This window comes from Acytostelium subglobosum, assembly GCF_000787575.1.
Source record: "Acytostelium subglobosum LB1 DNA, scaffold: scaffold12, whole genome shotgun sequence".
NCBI lineage: Eukaryota > Evosea > Eumycetozoa > Acytosteliales > Acytosteliaceae > Acytostelium > Acytostelium subglobosum.
The window spans coordinates 651,113-669,054 of record NW_012236521.1 but is presented as its reverse complement, the minus strand read 5'-3'; the positions used below and the strand labels follow the sequence as shown (position 1 = coordinate 669,054).

Below are 17,942 nucleotides of genomic sequence, written 5' to 3'. Positions count from 1 at the left end.
AATCATGTCCAATCTGAGTGTGTGTGTGATTGAACTAAATTGAAAGCACACATTCATTATCACAATCAATCATTGGGTCACATTATCTATCACTTCACTCACTCATTCATTCATTCACACTCTCAAAGTTAGATAGAGAGAACAAATAATACATACATAAATATATATATATATACATAAACAATGACACAATTACTATTCTATGGATGTCTGTTCTTTGCTTATTCACCTACTATAGTATTCTTCTTGATGGTGATAGCACGTAATAGTCAGTTGGTGATCATGTCGATTGGAGGATCATTCTTTTGGCTACTATCGATGCTGTTGGCATCGATCTGGTGGTATATAATACCACCGATGCGTACACAGTTCTGGTTCGTCATCCCGTTCACCATCGCCTTCCAGGAGGCATTCCGCTATCTCTTCTTCCGTCTGTACAGCTGGGGATTCAACGATCGTCCATCACTCGCACAGATACAATCAAAGATCAATCAAATGAAATCAATGAAGGCTGATCAACTACAACAACAGCAGCAGCAACCAGGTACAGACAGTGTGATCAACACTCGTTTAGAGACACTATCAGCGCGACCCAATCATACTCTATCATCTGCAGGTATGTCTCACTCTCGCACTCAATCATTCATTCAATCAATCATACTCACTCACTCATACTTAATCAATCAATGATATAGCTATTGGAACAGGTAGCGGCATCACTTATGCCTTTGTGATGTATGGTACAATCATGTGGGAGTCACAGGGACCGGGCGACTTGTTCTCCCCAGCTTGTCCTGATGTCAGTCTGTTTATGTTGTCAGCCATCTATGCATTGTGTTTCAGCCTCCTTCATATACTGTGGAATGTCACTGCATTCCAAGGATACAGAACAAAGAATCGCATCGATGTTGGCATCGTCCTTGTCTCTCATATTGCCATTTCATACTTTGTAAGTCGTCCGTCCATCCCTCTCGCTCAATGACAGTCCTGTCACTAACCTCAACATCATGATAACACAAACATAGACTATGTTAAACCTTCAAGGTGGCAGCTGTGCAGGCGCCATCGTTCCAGCAATATTGATCACATTGTTCATGTTTGTTTACACCTTTAGGACAATGCTAAGAGGCGACTCAATCACAAAGATTGCCTAATGTATTAGTACAGTACATCATCACTGGCATCATTCATTCATTCATTCATCCAATCATCCTTTGTATCATAAACCAAAGACAACAAACAACATTACATGTAGTATTCAATGCCAGCTCTCTCATTCATTCATTTATGTTGCATCGTATTGCATGAAGGTACGAGGACATGTCTCATACCTCGAGATGGTTGTGAGTGAGGCTGACTCGCTATGATGTTGATGAGGCATTGTCTAAACTTTCAGCTCGCCAATGTAGAAGTCCTCGAGGATCTGTGCCACCTTGACTGGATGCTGATCGCCATGGAATCCCTTTGAAGAGTCCTTACCAGCGTTCCTCATAATGGCCAAACCTCCCATATGCTTGTCAACGTATGGTGTAACATCGTAGACCTGTAGGATGCGAGTGAGGTGATCACGATCGTGTGATGATGAGTAAGGGTACATGAATAGTGAACATGCTGTGACCTACCTTTCCATCGATGATCAACCAAAGATCATCTTCCTTGTCATGTACAGACACCTCCTCTGCCGTGTAGTACTTCTTTGGGGCATCCTTTGCGGCCTTGGCACGAGCGGCTGATGACTTGGCCGAAGGTTTAGGTGGAGGAACTGCAGATGACAGTATATAATTCTTTACAATATACACTGCGACAACGATCAATACTATTGACAACAATGAGTTGGTATCCATCCTCTATCTCTATCTCTATCTGTATGAAAATATCTAAAGTCTATTGATTGACGAAAGTTGCCAAAGATCAAAGGAGTGCACCCTTCTTTTGAAGTACAATCTTGAAGGGGGGTACCATTCATTCATTCATCCAACATGTGGAAGAGAAAGAGAGACATTGAAGGTGTCTCAAGCGCAAGTGTAAGTGTTGTCAATCGAATGGTATGATCTCACCGGCTCACCTGACTGACTGACTTCATGTACACACTAGATAGTAGCGTTGAAATCAACTGTATTGAATGAAGAAAGGAATGCTCAGTTGAGTGCAAGAGACCCAGATGAGAGATCATCAAAGAGTATAAAGGCTATATTGGAGAGTAAAGATAAGAGTGGAAGCAAAGACAAGGATAATACTGTAGCTGGCACTTCAAACTATGGAGTTGATCAAAGGAATCAGAAGGACTTGGATGAGTTGAAGAAGGAGGGAGAACAGCAATCATACGAGAGCATACAGAGGATAATGGTGGAGAAGGCAAAGGTGTATCAACAACTAGTCAATGGAGTTCACGAGAGACCATTGGACTTTATGAACATGCATGGAGATGACCGTGATGACAATGTAGTAGTGGACTTTTATCAAAAGGTTGTTGATCGTGAGGATGAACAATATCGATATAATGACAGAGATAGAGATAGAGACAGAGACAGAGACAGAGACAGTAGAGATAGAGATAGAGACCGTGGAGAAAGAGATAGAGATGGTGGGTTTAGACTGCCAGAGCACATGCATCATCCAGACTTTGAGAGGGAGAGAATGAGAAGGATGTGGGAGTCATCTACAGCGGAACAAGAGGAACAAGAGTTCAAGGAGCAACAGGCCAAGGATGAAAAGATACAGGATATGAAGCAGACTGCAGAGGCAACTAAATTACAAAGAGAGAAACATCAGGATACAAAGACAAAGTCTGAACAACAGAATCAGGAACGACTGAAACAGATTGAGACATTGAAGAAACAAGCAATGCTCAAGCAACGTCTACTTCAACAACAACAGAAGAAAGTTACATCAACTACGACATCCAAGAAGACTTAGTGTCTTGGACAATGGTCTGGCATGAATGCCAGGTGTACACAATCAATCTCCAAGCTCACTGGATACCTGATGCATCACGATCAATCAAACAGAGCATGGTCATTGATGGTCTTCACTTTTGTCCATCCATGGATGTCCATCATGGACAGGCTAACTGGTTTGGATCAAGGTTACAGTGGCAGTTCCATCACAATCACCAACCAAGTTGGCGTTGACGGTCCCAAGTGTATGAACTCTACCTTCAAGTTGTCAATCATTGTGCACACATGTGGACAATCAATCATCTTTTACTACTGATAAATAACAATGATTTATTAGTTTGACAGTCTACTCAGTATCTGTGTACTCAGTTCATATGTATAGAATGCAATGGCCGATGTTGGAATAACCTTGATGTAATTGATGCTTAATCCCTTATATAAGTTCTTCACGCCTTCTTGTGTCAGTATCCTGTATATCGATCGGAATGAAGAATGCTTGACGTCTATGTGTACTCTGCCATCACCAAATCCATGAGTTTGCATGCGCCGACGAACGACATCGAATGGATATGCTACAGTCTGTGCAATGCCACCGGCCATTCCACCAGAGAACAGCTTGTAGGTTGGATGTAGCTTGCCCTCGTCGTCTCTGGCCCAGTTTGGTGCCATTGCCTTGAGTGTCTCGAACGTTGAGAAACTGATGCCTGCATAAGGCAGAATACCAATGATTGTCGACTCAATGCCACGATACACTCCTCTTATTCCATCCCTCTTAACAATGTCAAAGAATAAGTTTGCCATGCCTGTCTGCTTTTCCGTGACCTCTATTGCCAGTCGCGCTCTCAACAAGTCCAGTGGGTAAGTTGCCAATACCGCCACGCCACCTGCCAAACTTCCAGCGATAAACATATTGAATGATGAGAATGGACGATCATCTGAATGGAAGCTCTATGTATGATTGATTGATTGATTGAATGGGATGGGATGGGATGGGTTAGTGTCTCGACAACATGTTTAGGGTCCTCGCGAACATACACGTTTGATTGTCTCGAATGTAAAGAATTGAACGGCGGCATAGGGGAACACTCGTGTGATGGTGGCAGTGTTACCGCGCCACAGACCCTTGATGCCCTCGAGTTGTTTGATCTTTGAGATGGAACCAGTGATTGAACCTGTACCATACTTGTCACTTCTGATTTGATAAAGTATCTTTACACGCTCTAAAGGTGCCACTGCTGACTTTGCAGTGACACCTGCAATACCACCCGCCAGGAATGGTATCCATCTATTAGTTGGATGTGCTGCTGCTGCTGCTGACTCCATTATAATTATAAATATATGTTGTTATGTTGATTGTTTATGTCGTTTGTATCTCAGTATTAGGTATGAGAGAATGTGAATGTTTTGTGTCGTTTAAATAGGTGATGATGTCAAAGCCCCAGGGGCAAGTAGGTAGTATGATTGATCAGATGGGAGATTGATTGGGGGTTATGTATGATGTTACACTGATGATAGTAAGACTGATGATTGTAATAATATAAGTGATGATGTTATTATGTATGTATGTTGTGTTTGTATGTGTGTAGGATGGATGACTAAACTGCGCATCATTATTTGATTCGTCTACATTCACGTCACCGAGAGCAGAGTGAGAAGCTCATGGTCCTCCTTCGTCAAAATATCAAATAATTGCGTTTTTGAGCCGAAGCACGCCCCACACACGGGCACCTGATTTAATTTGCTGATGGGCCGCCTTTTTGGATTCAATTTGGCATTCGGAGATGCATGTTTGCAAATCAATCAATATCTATACCATTTAATTAATTAATTAAATGATTAAGCAGCTCGTTCAAGTTCTAGACTGCTGACGGGATACAATGCCATTATAGAGTTTGCAATCATGTAGGCTGTAGAATAGATTGTCACCATTGGATTGACACCAACTGCTGATGGCAATACTGAACCATCGGCAACAAACAATCTTGAAAAGTCCCAACTCTCACCAGTCTCTCTCACCACAGAGTTGCTACGGTTCGATCCCATTCTACAACTTCCCATCTGATGTGCAGAGAATACTGTCACCATGTTGGTCTATGGGAGCGTGCGCGTGATACAAGTTAGTTGGCATACTTCCATACTCTGGACACAAACATAACATACCTTATACTTTAGACCTTTGACCAACTTGATAAGTTCTTCCATATTGTCACGATCGTACAATTGAGAACCTGCCAGAGGGATACCAACTTGTTTGGCACCAGCTTCGACCATTGCTCGGATTGATCCTTCGAGACTTGGCAGGAATCCCTTCCAATCCTCGTCGTTGACGGTGTATTTGATTCTTGGTGTGCGTCCATCCTTGTCCAGCTTGATCTGGCCGGGATGTCTGTCGCGGAGGATGCTGATGAAGCAGTTCCAATTGCCAAGTGTGAGTAGCTTCTCGCGAGCACTCTTGGAGTCTTGATAGAGGAAGCTGCCCAGTGAGGCCGCTACTCCAAGGTGTGCACTTGGCACCTCAATGATCGCACCATCACCATTCTTATTTACATATTGCTTGCTGATCACTGACATTGGCACACCCTTCCACACCTCGACCTCTTTGTCAAATACTCCAAGTACGGGGACGACGGGGTGAAGATGCAGTCTCTTGCCAATCATTGGATTGCGCAGGCCACTGCGCAGGAGCAATGCGGGTGTGTGGATGGCACCTGCCGAGGCAATCACAATCGATGCCTTTATGAACACTCTGAACTTCATGCCATCTGGATGGACGACACTTGCCACCACACCATGTGCACATGGTCCCTTTGGAGTGTTAACCGTTGTTATATGCTCTGCGAAGCAGTTTGTAATGATCTGTGCACCCTTTGAGCATGCATCCTCCAAGTATGATACCATCTATTGAGTGAGATGTGTTAGGTACATCAAGTGATGGTCCACTCTCGCTCGTAGATGTTTGATTGCTTACCGAACTTTGTTTGGACTTTGATCGACATCCCATTGAACAGTAGCCACATTGTGTTGTGTCACAGTCCTTTACGTTACGAGGGATGATTGAACAGTCCATGCCCAAGTCCTCAAGTGCCTTCTTGAGGTCAGTGTTGGCGACGTTGTGTGCACTGTCTACGTTTACACTGAGTCGTTGGCAGACACTATCCAACGCCTGCTTATATACATCTCCATAGGTGTTTGGACAATCGCGTCGCCATTCTTCCAACACAGGCTCTGGTGTTCTAATGGATGCCGCCCAATTGACTGTGGTACCACCGCCCAGACAGCTGCCGGCAAAGATATTCATACCAAGATCGTCGGTGGTCATTGCTCCACCCTGCTCGTACATCAGCGGGAAGGCCTCGGCCTCTTTCCAGGTCATCTCGCTCGGTGACACATAGCTGCCCTTCTCCAAGACGATCACCTTGTAGCCGGCGGCCGAGAGCATGGCGGCGGTGATGCCACCACCTGCTCCACTGCCGACAATCACCACGTCAGTCTTTAGCGAGCGCTCACTGTTGATGTTGATGAAGCTGAGGCTCTCGCGGTCAGCGTCCGGCAGATGCTCGAGGGGTGGTGGAAGTTGGTAGTTGACGACGTCCCAGTTTGGATTGAGACCGGTCTGTTGATTGAGTACTGTGAAGAACAATGAGAAGGTGAGTGGTGCGATGGCCTTGAACGCCTGGCGTCTGATAGGATTGGACGATGTCTTGAGTCCAGCAAACAACTTTTGTCTTCTCTCCAATGGCAGATTAACAAAGCTAGTCAGAGTGCCAGTGAGTATGATTCCAGCTGGAGATGAGAACAAATAGAGCAAGGTCTTCAAGTCCTTAATCTGATCATTGCTCTTTGTTCCAGAGATCAACTTTAAGAACTGTGTTGCCAAGTCCATTTCATTGGCAGAGCTAGATAGTGAGTTGGTGTCAGTCAGTCAGTCATGTTTGATTGAATGAATGAATGAGTGAGCATTGGACATACCGAGCAAAGAACTCTCTGAATTTTTGGATTGACTGTTCATCCTTGAGTTGTAGTTGTTCCAAGAACTCATCGGATACAGTATCCTTTGGTATCAATGTATCACACAAGATTGATAGAGTGTTGTACTCTTTGATTGTGAACAATCCCCCAGATTCAATGTGATAGTTACTTAATGGTCCATTTGTTGTTGTTGATGTAGTTGTTGTTGTAGATGTTGTTGTACTTGATGATGATGAAGCTGTTGTATCAGCTGTAGTAGTAGTAGTAATAGTATTCATTCCTAATGCAATTGATATTATATTATATAAAGTAGTAAGACAAGTAATAAATAAAGTATAAATATATAACAATACAATGTTTATATATCTAAGCATGCTATGATTATGCTATGATATGCTATAGTTGTTATATATCTCTATATCTCTATCCTTTCAATCAATCAACTGAATGAAGGCATGAGACCTAAAGGTCATCCAATCATTGGATACATTCAGAGATCTCAATGCAAGTCAGTGTGTTTGGTGTCAGTTGTGTTTCATTCATCCACACACTTTGAGCAAGATATTTGTTGAAGTTGGAAAGGGTGTTTATTCATTTATTGTCTCTGTTTGGAAACAACAACTAATAAATAATATAGATAAGATAGTATATAAGTATATATGTATATATCACTCATGGTTAATCAATCGATTGACTAACACTCATGAGAAGTAAGTAAGAACTTGGTGCTTAGAGCAAGGCATTGAAGATGGCAATGACGATCAAGAGCAACATGGTTGAACCTGGGACGAGGACAACAGCACTAGATGGCTCTGGGTTGGTTGTTGTATCGTGGACAGTGGTTGATGGTACAGTGGTTTGTGGAGTCTGGTCAGTCGTTGATGAAGTGGTTGTGGAGGCCTTGGTGGTCGATGATGTGGTCGAGGTGGTGGTGGTCGAGCTAGTAGTAGCTGCCTTTGTGGTGGAGGTGGTAGTTGGGGCTTTGGTAGTCGAGGTGGTCGAGGTGGTGGAGGTGGTAGTTGGCTTAGCTGAGGTGGTGGAGGTGGTAGTTGGGTTAGCCGAGGTGGTCGATGAGGTGGTGGCAGCCTTGGTAGTCGAGGTGGTCGAAGTGGTCGAGGTGGTGGAGGTGGTGGTTGGGTTCTGGGTGGTGGATGTGGATGTGGATGTTGGCTTACTGGTAGTGGATGTGGTAGTATCTGCACCACCGTTGGCTGTGAACTTGTAGTCGACACAGTTGATGAAACACTCTCCAGCTGGGTCGTCTCTCTGCCATCTGACAACCAAAGTGGCTGGGTCGAAGCGAGCTGGGAGGGTAATGCTCATCTCATAGTACTTGGAAGCGGAACAGCCTGGGATCTGGCCGTCAATAGTTGGAACATCACCGATCGAAGTCAACAAAGTGAGGTCATCCCATGAGAGCTCAGAGTTGGTGTAGTCATAACTAAAGTTGTGATTGATTGAGAGTGAGTGTTAGTATGAGTGTGAGGGGTTGGTTCTGGGGCTGGAATGGTTCCAGGATTAAGGCATACCCTGGGTTCGAGACGTAGAAGTCCCAGTGGCTTGGGTCGTGAGCGGCGGTGGCACACCATTGGAAGTCGATGGTCTTGGATGTTTCAGAGGTGGAGGCGACTGAGATCAAGTTGGGCTTCCAGGTGTTGGCGATTGACATTCCAGACTTGTCACCAAATCCAGCTCCGGCATTGATGGCGTGGGCAGAACAGATGTTGTTGGGGACGGCGGCAGTGAGAGCAGAGTATCCCTGGGCATAGGCGGGGATCATGACGGCGTACTCTTGGGTCTGGATGAATTGGATTTGGGCGGCAGAGTTACCACTCTTGGCGGCAACATGTTTGAAGGCAGCGCGGCATGGAGCATCGACAATACCAGAACCGTCCTCAGGGTAGTAGATGTTGTTGGCACTGTTTTGATTACACACCTGTTGTCTGGCGACTGGGAAGATGGCATAACCATGTCCATTGACTACTGCGGCCACAGTAACCAATGTAATTAATAATGATATTAAAAATTTCATTGTCAAGTTTAATTGATTGATTCGAATAATGATACAAATAATTTAGTAGTTATACAGATAATATAAATATATATTTAGTTAGTTATAATTTGATATTAAGTCTGAATGTTGGAGTGATCGTTTAAATAGTAGAGTGCCAAGGACGATTGAGAAAGGATTGGATAGAAGATTTAAGAATTGGGTTTACCCATGATCGTCCCGACATTGGAGACATATGATACATAGGAGACTCTCTGGATACAATTTTGTCATATATTGGAGACCATTGGGAATGAATGGCCATCAATCCTTTTCATTCAAAGGGGTAAAGAGTAAGCTGAACCCTGAACCACCATCTGCCCTCCCATCCACCCATCAATTGTATAATGGGTGATTACCACTACCAAGTCCACTCAGTTACATAATTGCGACAACCATGCTCCTGTATATGGCACCAAGTGTCATCAATGTCAGTGTTTTTCAAAGATTGTCACCTGATCACTTCTGGTTTTGATCACCAAACCAATTCAAATTCCAGGGGGCAGCCACTCCCCGATCATTGGCGTGTCCCGCGTCGTGTCTACATTATTATTTTTTTGACTTGTGACCCAAATTAATAACCGAGTGGCTGAACCACCTGCAAAACCATCAAACGATCAAACAATCAAAGGTCAAATCACACATACTTTGCATTGTTATTAATTGTAATTTTGGTTCCTCCCAACTTACATTCAAATAACAACTATAGATATCTATTAATATTAAATACGGCATGGTTTTTTCCCCTTGCGCATTACCATCTCAAGATATCTTACTCAATACTGCTTCGATCAATCATATAATGGGCAGTAATTAGATTTAGATTGATTCATCATTTTCGAAATTGTCTTAATTAAATATCTCAACTTCGATGTAAATCGGGAGGTTAATATGAGATTAATCCAATCGTTCTTTCATTCGGTCATTCCTTCATTCAATCATTCAATCATTCGTTCGTTCGTTCTTTGGTTCAAGAATGAATGTGACAGACAATCTCACTCATTTTGTCAGACACTCAATATTAATATTAATAGGTACATAGATATATATACAAATATTTGAGATCGATACCAACATAATATTGATTGTTTGGATTCATCCCTTGTTACAATACATGTGTTGGTTTTGCATCTGTTTTTGAAAAGATGTGCATGTCCACCTCCATTCATTCACATTCATTCAATCAAATAATAACATAGATCATAGTAATAATTAAAATAGTTTATAGGATGGCATTGAAGTTTAGTCATTTGATACTGTCACATATTGTAAACTATGTTGAAGACAATGTTGATAGGATTGCATTGGTGTTGGTGTGTAGACAATGGTTTGAACAGAGACAAAGATCGATGACATTGATCACTCCTCCTAAAGTCTTTGGTATCAATGAAACAGTATTTCTATATACTGCTGATAGCAACAATGATAACAACAATGATAACAACAATGGTCTTGCACTCATACCATTACGTGCTGATTCATTCTGTGAAGACATTGCCTTCATACCAGAGACACAAATAATACATGGTCAGACATGTAGACTTAGAGAGGCAACTATCATCAGACGAATACCTGATACATACAGACTACCAGACACTGTCACTCGACTAAAGATTGCATGGGTGTCTGAGCCAACAATCATACCATCCAACTTTATACCTCATTCCGTGACAGAACTAGAAATTGAGGSCTGATCTAATGTTGCCAAGGCCTCTCAAAGGCTTGTTCACTCAAACAAATTCACTAACAAGTCTTAAATATACAAGCAATACACTTGGTGAGCTAATGCCAGAAGACCTACCTTCATCACTAAAGACATTGAGGATTGGCTTGTTGGATCATCTGATGGCCAAGCATCTGCCGCCATCACTCACAAAGCTCTACATCTCCAAACTTGGGACGCACATCACACCTGGCGACATACCAGAGTCAGTCACATGGTTGAGACTTTATAAAATGGAACAACCACTTATTCCAGGACTCTTGCCCAGTAGTCTTACAGAGTTGAGCTTTACAGAGTTCAATCAACCTTTGACACATGGATGCTTGCCTACATCACTAACCAGTCTGGCTTTGGGAACGTACTTTAATCAACCAATCTCACCAGGTATACTTCCAAGCTCATTGAAGTCACTTTGGTTTGGCAGACATTTCGTTCAATCATTGACAACAAGATGCATCCCAGATTCTGTGACCAATCTCACGCTTCACAACAGAGATAAAGCTACTATTGAGATCGGCACCATTCCTCACTCAGTAAGATCACTAAGAATCACATCGCTTCTTACATTCAAAGGTCTGATACCACTTGGTGTTAATGCTCTATGGTTGGGACAGTCATTATCAAAGAAACCTCAATCACTGGTCATTGGTAGTGGATGTCTACCAAACTCAATCACAAGTCTAACACTTGGACCAAACTTCAATCAACCTTTGGAAAAAGGTGTCATCCCTGACTCTGTGCGACACCTCTCATTCGGTGATGATTATAATCAGTTGTTACCAACAGGTGTTATCCCTCAGTTTGTTGAACACATTACATTTGGTTATCTATTCAATCAATCACTCGTTGGAACATTACAATCTTTAGCATGTTTGATCACACTGACTTTTGGAGACATGTTCAATCAAACATTTGACCAACACATTCTCCCCTCTTCATTACAGTCATTGGTGCTTGGATTGGAGTATTGCCAATCATTGTCAGACCTACCACTCACTCTCTCCAGACTATCACTTTGTTCTAACAAAGATGTAAATAGTACATATCAGAGCCTCTCTAGTGAGCTACTCAATCAACGCCCATATATTGAGTTCAAGGGTACATTGTTCCCTCAAGTCTTAATGGATGGGTATCTGGTTGACTCAATCATTGAGCATCGAATCAATTGTGATCTATCACTCCCTGATCACATCCAGAGTATACGCTTCATTGATGACAATGGCACAATATTCTCAATGACTAACAAATGTAAAGGTGGCTTCATCACAGGCTCCAGGCTCAAGCAACTACTTTGTCAATATGAGTTGAGCTGTTAGTGCGTGCGACCATATCCAACAACCAACCTACATCCAAACAAAACCCAACTCTTAAATCGCTTTGTCGTTGGATCATTCCACATGACTGGATCTTGATTACGGGGCAGGGATACCCGTACCTCGAGGCCCTTCAATCATGTGGAGTGTAGTTACTACCTACCCTCTGTTACTCCTTGTGCTCGCCAATGCTCACCCGCTCATGTCGGGGAAGCTCAAACATCTATTTGAAGTATATACACGCCCCAATACATTGCCTTACACATCATCATAGAATGTCAAAGAACACTTGCAACGAAACAAGATATTTGGTACTTTGATCACAGGCCTCTGCTCGCCAAATTAAGATGGGCGTGTCCGTGCCCGCGGCATCTCTGGGGCCCGGTGACCCAACCAAAGTGATCATGATAAATAAATGAGGAACCAAAGATATTTCCAAAGGTGTGTCTCTGTCTGAGTAAGTGTTTGTTTAGAGCGACACGGCGCCGCATCAGATTGAAGAGGTTCGCGGAGGTGTGCGGGTTGAACCATGATCAATAATAATATTCATTCAGAGATGGAAGAGCGTGCCCCCATTAAACATAGTTAAACAACGACACTACTTCGCCATTTGACTCGGAGGTAGGCAATGAGTGAGAGTCGGGGTAGTTGACCAATTATCGTCTGGACCCTCAAGATGCAAATACCACCAAGACTCCACGTGCACCTCATGATATCCTTCCCCCAGGGTCCTTTCATTCATCAATTTTGGGTCTACCATGAAGCAAAACACACAAAACAACTATAAACGACCAATAATCTCCAGATGCAGCAAACAATCACAATCAATCAGTTCCACCCACCCCACACATCATAATCAGAACCAGAGTTATTAATAAGATTGTCTACAATAAAAATGAATGAATGCATGAATGTATTGTATTGTATTGTATGAATGGATATTTAGATTCCTTCTACATTTCCTCACTAGCGTCAACACACTCATACACATCACAACGTCCAAAAGTGACGATTATTGACTGAATTGGATAGTAGGATTGATTGATTGGTGAATGGATGGAATATGGCATTGGTCTTAATTGGGAAGTAAAGGCCCACTAGATATTTTTGACCGTTTACTCTGAGAAGGCAAGTGGTGCGGAATGTTGGGACCCAACACCACGACCACGACCACAACAACAACATCATCTCCAACATCAACTTCTCTCTCTACTCAACACAACTCGTCGACCGCCTTGACTTCCACTTTCAAGACCATCTCAACTTTATAACATTTATATATATTTTATAATTATCTTGGATATATCAATTAAATAATTTTGCAAAGCTCAACAACTTGAATAATTATTTATATCATCTCAATTATTATTACTTCGAATAACTTACTATTTCTAAATATTCCAAAACCTAGATTAAAGTCCAAATATATATATATTTATTTATTTATTTATTTATTCAGTTGATCATACATTTTATCATCACCATTACGAAGACTTCTATTCTCTAGTCCTTAAAGGTAACAGACACACAGCCTCACTGGACACATACAGACAACGATCAAACCATCATATTGTCGCTTTGTTCTAAAGACCTAATCCATAATAATCAATATTCTCGATGACCTTGTTTGTGTAATATCTATGTGTGTTTGTTTGTTCTGATTCTATTCAGACATTGGTCAAGTGAAGCTACTCACGGGTTTAAACAAAAATAGCCTATTTTCATCTTGCAATTGTGTGTTGGATAGATATCGACATTATGTCAGTTGGACCAGAATATCTATATAATATACCTAATTAGCCAATTTGGAGATATTTGTTAGATCGTCATTTGATTTTTATTAGTCTTGTTTTATAAGTTTTTACTGGGTCCATAAGATCGACAAGGTCCAATTTGGTCCCCAACTTCCACCACACCACATTCTCCCATCCACCCCCCACTCTTTCACCAACATCCACAACCCCCCCACCCCCACATTCACCACACAGAACCAACAACTAGTTGTTCAAGATCATTCTGTGTGGGATGCCTCAAGATCGTTTTTTCATTCTTTAGTCCAAAGGGGATGGAGGATCTATTGTTATCACAAAACCATTTGTTAATTAATAAGAGGAGGACAGTTCATTCATTTGGTCAACCAACCATTATAATTCACACACACTTTAATTTGATGCCAGACTTAGCAGCATCAATCATCACCATCCACCAGACACGTACTCTTTGTCTCTAAAGACATTATCAACTTCCACTACTACTTCATATTGACCTTGCCTTACCTTGTTGTTAAAGGGTAACCGACCAACTTCATTCATATTGACACCTTATAATAGTGTCTAATTTATCAACTATATTATAACATCATCATCAACATCATTATCACGACCACGTCACCGGTACCCACATCACAGTAAAACAGTGAGGACTCGGTTCGATCCAATATTGATCAACCATTTCATTTAATCCGCAGCTCCTTAAAATAGCTCCCCACCCCAACACACACAATTAATTACCAACAAACAAAGGTCCATCCCTTACAAACTGAGAGGACAACCATCTTAAGAGAAGTGTGTGTGTCCTTCCATCGTCCTATTGGACAATCACCAAAGGTACTACTTTAAAAACACCTTTAGTATTTATAGAATTAATTCTTACATAATCATTATTATTATTATTATCATATCATATAATTAATTAACTTTGTTGTAAATATTTTTAATATCAATATATATCTGTTTAATAATTTTCCCCTAGTTTTAAAATGTAATGTATAATTATTTCCATCCATGTCCATCATTATCATCAACAAATATCAATAACTGTCGTCAGACTAAGGTCATGGTTAATTAAGTGCTGTGGACCACCACAGCCATCCACACAGATCGGTGATGGATAATAACCACAATAGACAATCACTCATTCAATCATTTAACAACTATCACCACTCCGCATTTGAAGTCATCAACATCACCATCAAAATAATATTAATAATAATAACATTATAATATATATTTGATGTCCGTCTCTACACATACTCAAATCCCGATAAAGAAGTGTTTATACCTCTTTATAAATGTACAAGTGAATTGATTATTGTTGCCATAAGAGGACATTGTCTTAACAATCAATCATTTATACACTACACCTCCACATCCATCACCCTCACTCACTCCACACAATTTTATACATTCATAATATTATGACTGATCACCTGATGATCAGTATTGTAGTATGTTCTTTCCAAACACACCCCACATACAATCACACCTTTAAAATCAAACCCATCTTATGGTTACCACCAATCACATATTCGTATTTTAAAAGTGATGGACACACACCTAAGAGTGTTTGTGTGATCGATGTATGGAATCAATGGCGTTGTCCTAGCTCTCTCTCTTTCGCTCTCCGCACTCATGTATTCATACATTCAATCATTCATTCATCGCTCATGGTCTGACCATCAACCACCGCCACACACATACACAGCACTGTCAATCAATCACATATGCAACCATCCATACTAACTAACTCGCATCCATCAAACTTAAACATATAGATAGTAAAAGTACATTCTGTACCATTACCTCTCTCTTCTCAACTCCGACTACCACCAATCAATCAATCAATCAATCCATCAATCAATCATACTCATCATCATATTCTACTACTACTACTACAACTACTTCCAACACCCACTATCTATCACTACTAAGTTGTTGTCGCTGTTGCCATCCACTGCTGTTGCTTCACCAACAATCAAGTCTCTCTCTCTGTTTATTCTGCTGAATACTTGTCCACATACTCACACCCAGCACACATACACAACTTCAATATTATAATATCTAATACTATACTATACAACTTCGATCCACACTTCACACAGTCACTCTCAACGATCACTCAATCACAACTTGATCAATACATTCCATCACTGATCCAATCATATCCTTATATATTCAAATTGACTTCATAATCATATTCATCCAATAATAATAATTATAATTATAATAATATAGTTTAGTTTGGATAATTTTCCAGACTATTTATATATATTTATCCAACCAATCAAATATATACTTACCCACACATTATGTTCCAAATGAACAACCACAATCATCAACAACATACAACATTTATCAATCAATCATATCCACATACAACAATGGCCAAAGTATCTGCCTTTCAACCACATCAAATGTTTGTCCAACATCAAACTCCACAGCCACAATATAGACAATCAATTCCATTCCAACATCAACAACCACTCCAATATCCACAGTACCATCAATATCATCAACAACAACAACAACAACAACAATCAGATGATAATGAATATTACTCTGAGGAGTATGAGTCCAAGGAGGACTCACTCAAGAGATCAAGAATGCCAATACAGAATGGTATTAGACGCTCACCAAACAAGTGGACCAAGGAGGAGAACAAGCGTCTGACAGAGCTGGTCGGCCTCTATGGTGAGAAGAAATGGAAGAGAATCTCATCCGAGATGGGTGGCCAGAAAACTGGCGCCCAGTGCGCCCAACATTGGAAGCGTGTCCTCTCGCCAGAGATCCGTAAGGGCCCCTGGGACGAGGACGAGGAGGAGACCCTGCTCAAGCTAGTCGCCCAGCATGGTTCATCATGGAAGAAGATCGCCAAGAGAATATGTCGTCGCACAGATATCCAATGTCGCTACCAATACCTCAAGGCCCTGCAATCACGTGAGATCACCTGGATACCCAAGGAGGATGAGGCACTAGTCAAGAAGGTTGTTGAACTCGATCAGACTCTGACCTGGCTTGAGGTCTCTGACTATTTGGCCAAGCTGAAGCACACCAACACTCTGCGCACTGCTCTCGAGTGCAAGGCGCGCTACCTCCAACTGACCGGCAACAGACTGAACTCGATGGGAAGCATGTCTTCGCCAATCATGTCGATGAACAGTTCATCTACATCCACCTCCCCATCATCTCCATTCTCTGACAGCCAGTTTGAGTTTACCGCAACCAAGCTGCAGCCAGTCACCTACACACCACCCACAGTCCGCAGAGAGGTTGTCTGGTCCCCCGTCCAGCAGTCGCCACCCACCTCACCATTCCTAAAGTCAATCGCCAAGTCCACCGACTCCATCTACAACCCAATGTCAATCACACCAACCAGCACCAGTCTACTTCCAAACAACTTTAGAAGCATACTCAATCAATCACCAATCACCACACCAACATGTGCACCATCTCCATCAACAACACAAAAGACATTCAGCCTCAATCATATCCTGGATGATGCTTCTGCCATTCAATCACCATCAAAGAAGCATCGTGTGGACGACTACTTTAGCTCAAGTTTCAAACTTCAACCATTGGCCCTTAGTGATGACCTGCCCAAGTCTATCTTGCTTCCATCTACCTCTGCACTTGGTCAGAGTGCCAAGGGTCTTTCCAACAGTGGTACCTTTGCAACTACATCATCATCAACATCCTCGACCTCGACACCCAACGTCGCCTGCTCTCCATCCTCCTCTCCATTCTCCTCACCATCACGTTCAACTACCCCAACCTCAACGATCCAAAAGTTGAGAAATTCATCAATCGATTTCTTCAACCTGGATTCTTTGGCATCAGTTGCTTCAGTGGAGAGAAAGACAACCAACAATTAATCATAATCATACATACATATATATATATATACTATTCTTTTTTTACAAGCTTGTCCATATCGTACAAGTAATCCAACTTCCATCAATCTTCATTGTATTCGTTTATGTTACAATCTTCGAATAAATTTACGAATATGATACTCCGATAAATGCACAATATATATTGCCTTTGGAARGTGTTATTACTATTAATATACAATCAATCAAAGTCAAGTCTTACTACTTCCTTCTTTGGTCAAGATAATAAACAAATATTTGTTGAACTTCCAGCGTTTGATTAATTTTCAGTCAGTGATGCCAAAACACAAAGAAACGAGAAAGTAGGTCTCCAGCAACGAGG

The 17,942-nt window shown here is 41.7% G+C and overlaps 8 protein-coding genes across 8 annotated transcripts; 4 read left to right on the top strand and 4 right to left on the bottom strand.

Moving 5' to 3' along the window:
- Nucleotides 1–183: 183 nt before the first annotated feature.
- On the top strand, nt 184–1,154 carry SAMD00019534_065600 (hypothetical protein; the record flags this gene model as incomplete). Its single annotated transcript, XM_012898380.1, has 3 exons — nt 184–616; nt 696–949; nt 1,026–1,154. 3 exons carry the CDS (start codon nt 184–186, stop codon nt 1,152–1,154), a joined length of 816 nt encoding a protein of 271 aa, XP_012753834.1.
- Nucleotides 1,155–1,384: 230 nt separating this feature from the next.
- Nucleotides 1,385–1,844, bottom strand: SAMD00019534_065590 (hypothetical protein; the record flags this gene model as incomplete). The annotated part of the gene is made up of 2 exons (XM_012898379.1): nt 1,385–1,543; nt 1,623–1,844. 2 exons carry the CDS (start codon nt 1,842–1,844, stop codon nt 1,385–1,387), a joined length of 381 nt encoding a protein of 126 aa, XP_012753833.1.
- Nucleotides 1,845–1,979: 135 nt separating this feature from the next.
- On the top strand, nt 1,980–2,916 carry SAMD00019534_065580 (hypothetical protein; the record flags this gene model as incomplete). The annotated part of the gene is made up of 2 exons (XM_012898378.1): nt 1,980–2,024; nt 2,095–2,916. The coding sequence occupies 2 exons, from the start codon at nt 1,980–1,982 to the stop codon at nt 2,914–2,916; spliced, it is 867 nt and encodes a 288-aa protein (XP_012753832.1).
- Nucleotides 2,917–3,236: 320 nt separating this feature from the next.
- SAMD00019534_065570 (hypothetical protein) lies at nt 3,237–4,241 on the bottom strand (the record flags this gene model as incomplete). The annotated part of the gene is made up of 2 exons (XM_012898377.1): nt 3,237–3,832; nt 3,929–4,241. Coding segments are annotated over 2 exons (909 nt in total), but the record flags the coding sequence as incomplete, so codon positions are not given.
- A 492-nt stretch (nt 4,242–4,733) lies between these two features.
- SAMD00019534_065560 (hypothetical protein) lies at nt 4,734–7,144 on the bottom strand (the record flags this gene model as incomplete). The annotated part of the gene is made up of 4 exons (XM_012898376.1): nt 4,734–4,988; nt 5,058–5,795; nt 5,866–6,793; nt 6,867–7,144. The coding sequence occupies 4 exons, from the start codon at nt 7,142–7,144 to the stop codon at nt 4,734–4,736; spliced, it is 2,199 nt and encodes a 732-aa protein (XP_012753830.1).
- Nucleotides 7,145–7,616: 472 nt separating this feature from the next.
- SAMD00019534_065550 (hypothetical protein) lies at nt 7,617–8,925 on the bottom strand (the record flags this gene model as incomplete). The annotated part of the gene is made up of 2 exons (XM_012898375.1): nt 7,617–8,307; nt 8,396–8,925. Coding segments are annotated over 2 exons (1,221 nt in total), but the record flags the coding sequence as incomplete, so codon positions are not given.
- A 1,893-nt stretch (nt 8,926–10,818) lies between these two features.
- Nucleotides 10,819–11,949, top strand: SAMD00019534_065540 (hypothetical protein; the record flags this gene model as incomplete). Its single annotated transcript, XM_012898374.1, has 1 exon — nt 10,819–11,949. A coding segment is annotated over one exon (1,131 nt), but the record flags the coding sequence as incomplete, so codon positions are not given.
- Nucleotides 11,950–16,144: 4,195 nt separating this feature from the next.
- Nucleotides 16,145–17,602, top strand: SAMD00019534_065530 (hypothetical protein; the record flags this gene model as incomplete). Its single annotated transcript, XM_012898373.1, has 1 exon — nt 16,145–17,602. The coding sequence occupies one exon, from the start codon at nt 16,145–16,147 to the stop codon at nt 17,600–17,602; it is 1,458 nt and encodes a 485-aa protein (XP_012753827.1).
- Nucleotides 17,603–17,942: the final 340 nt, after the last annotated feature.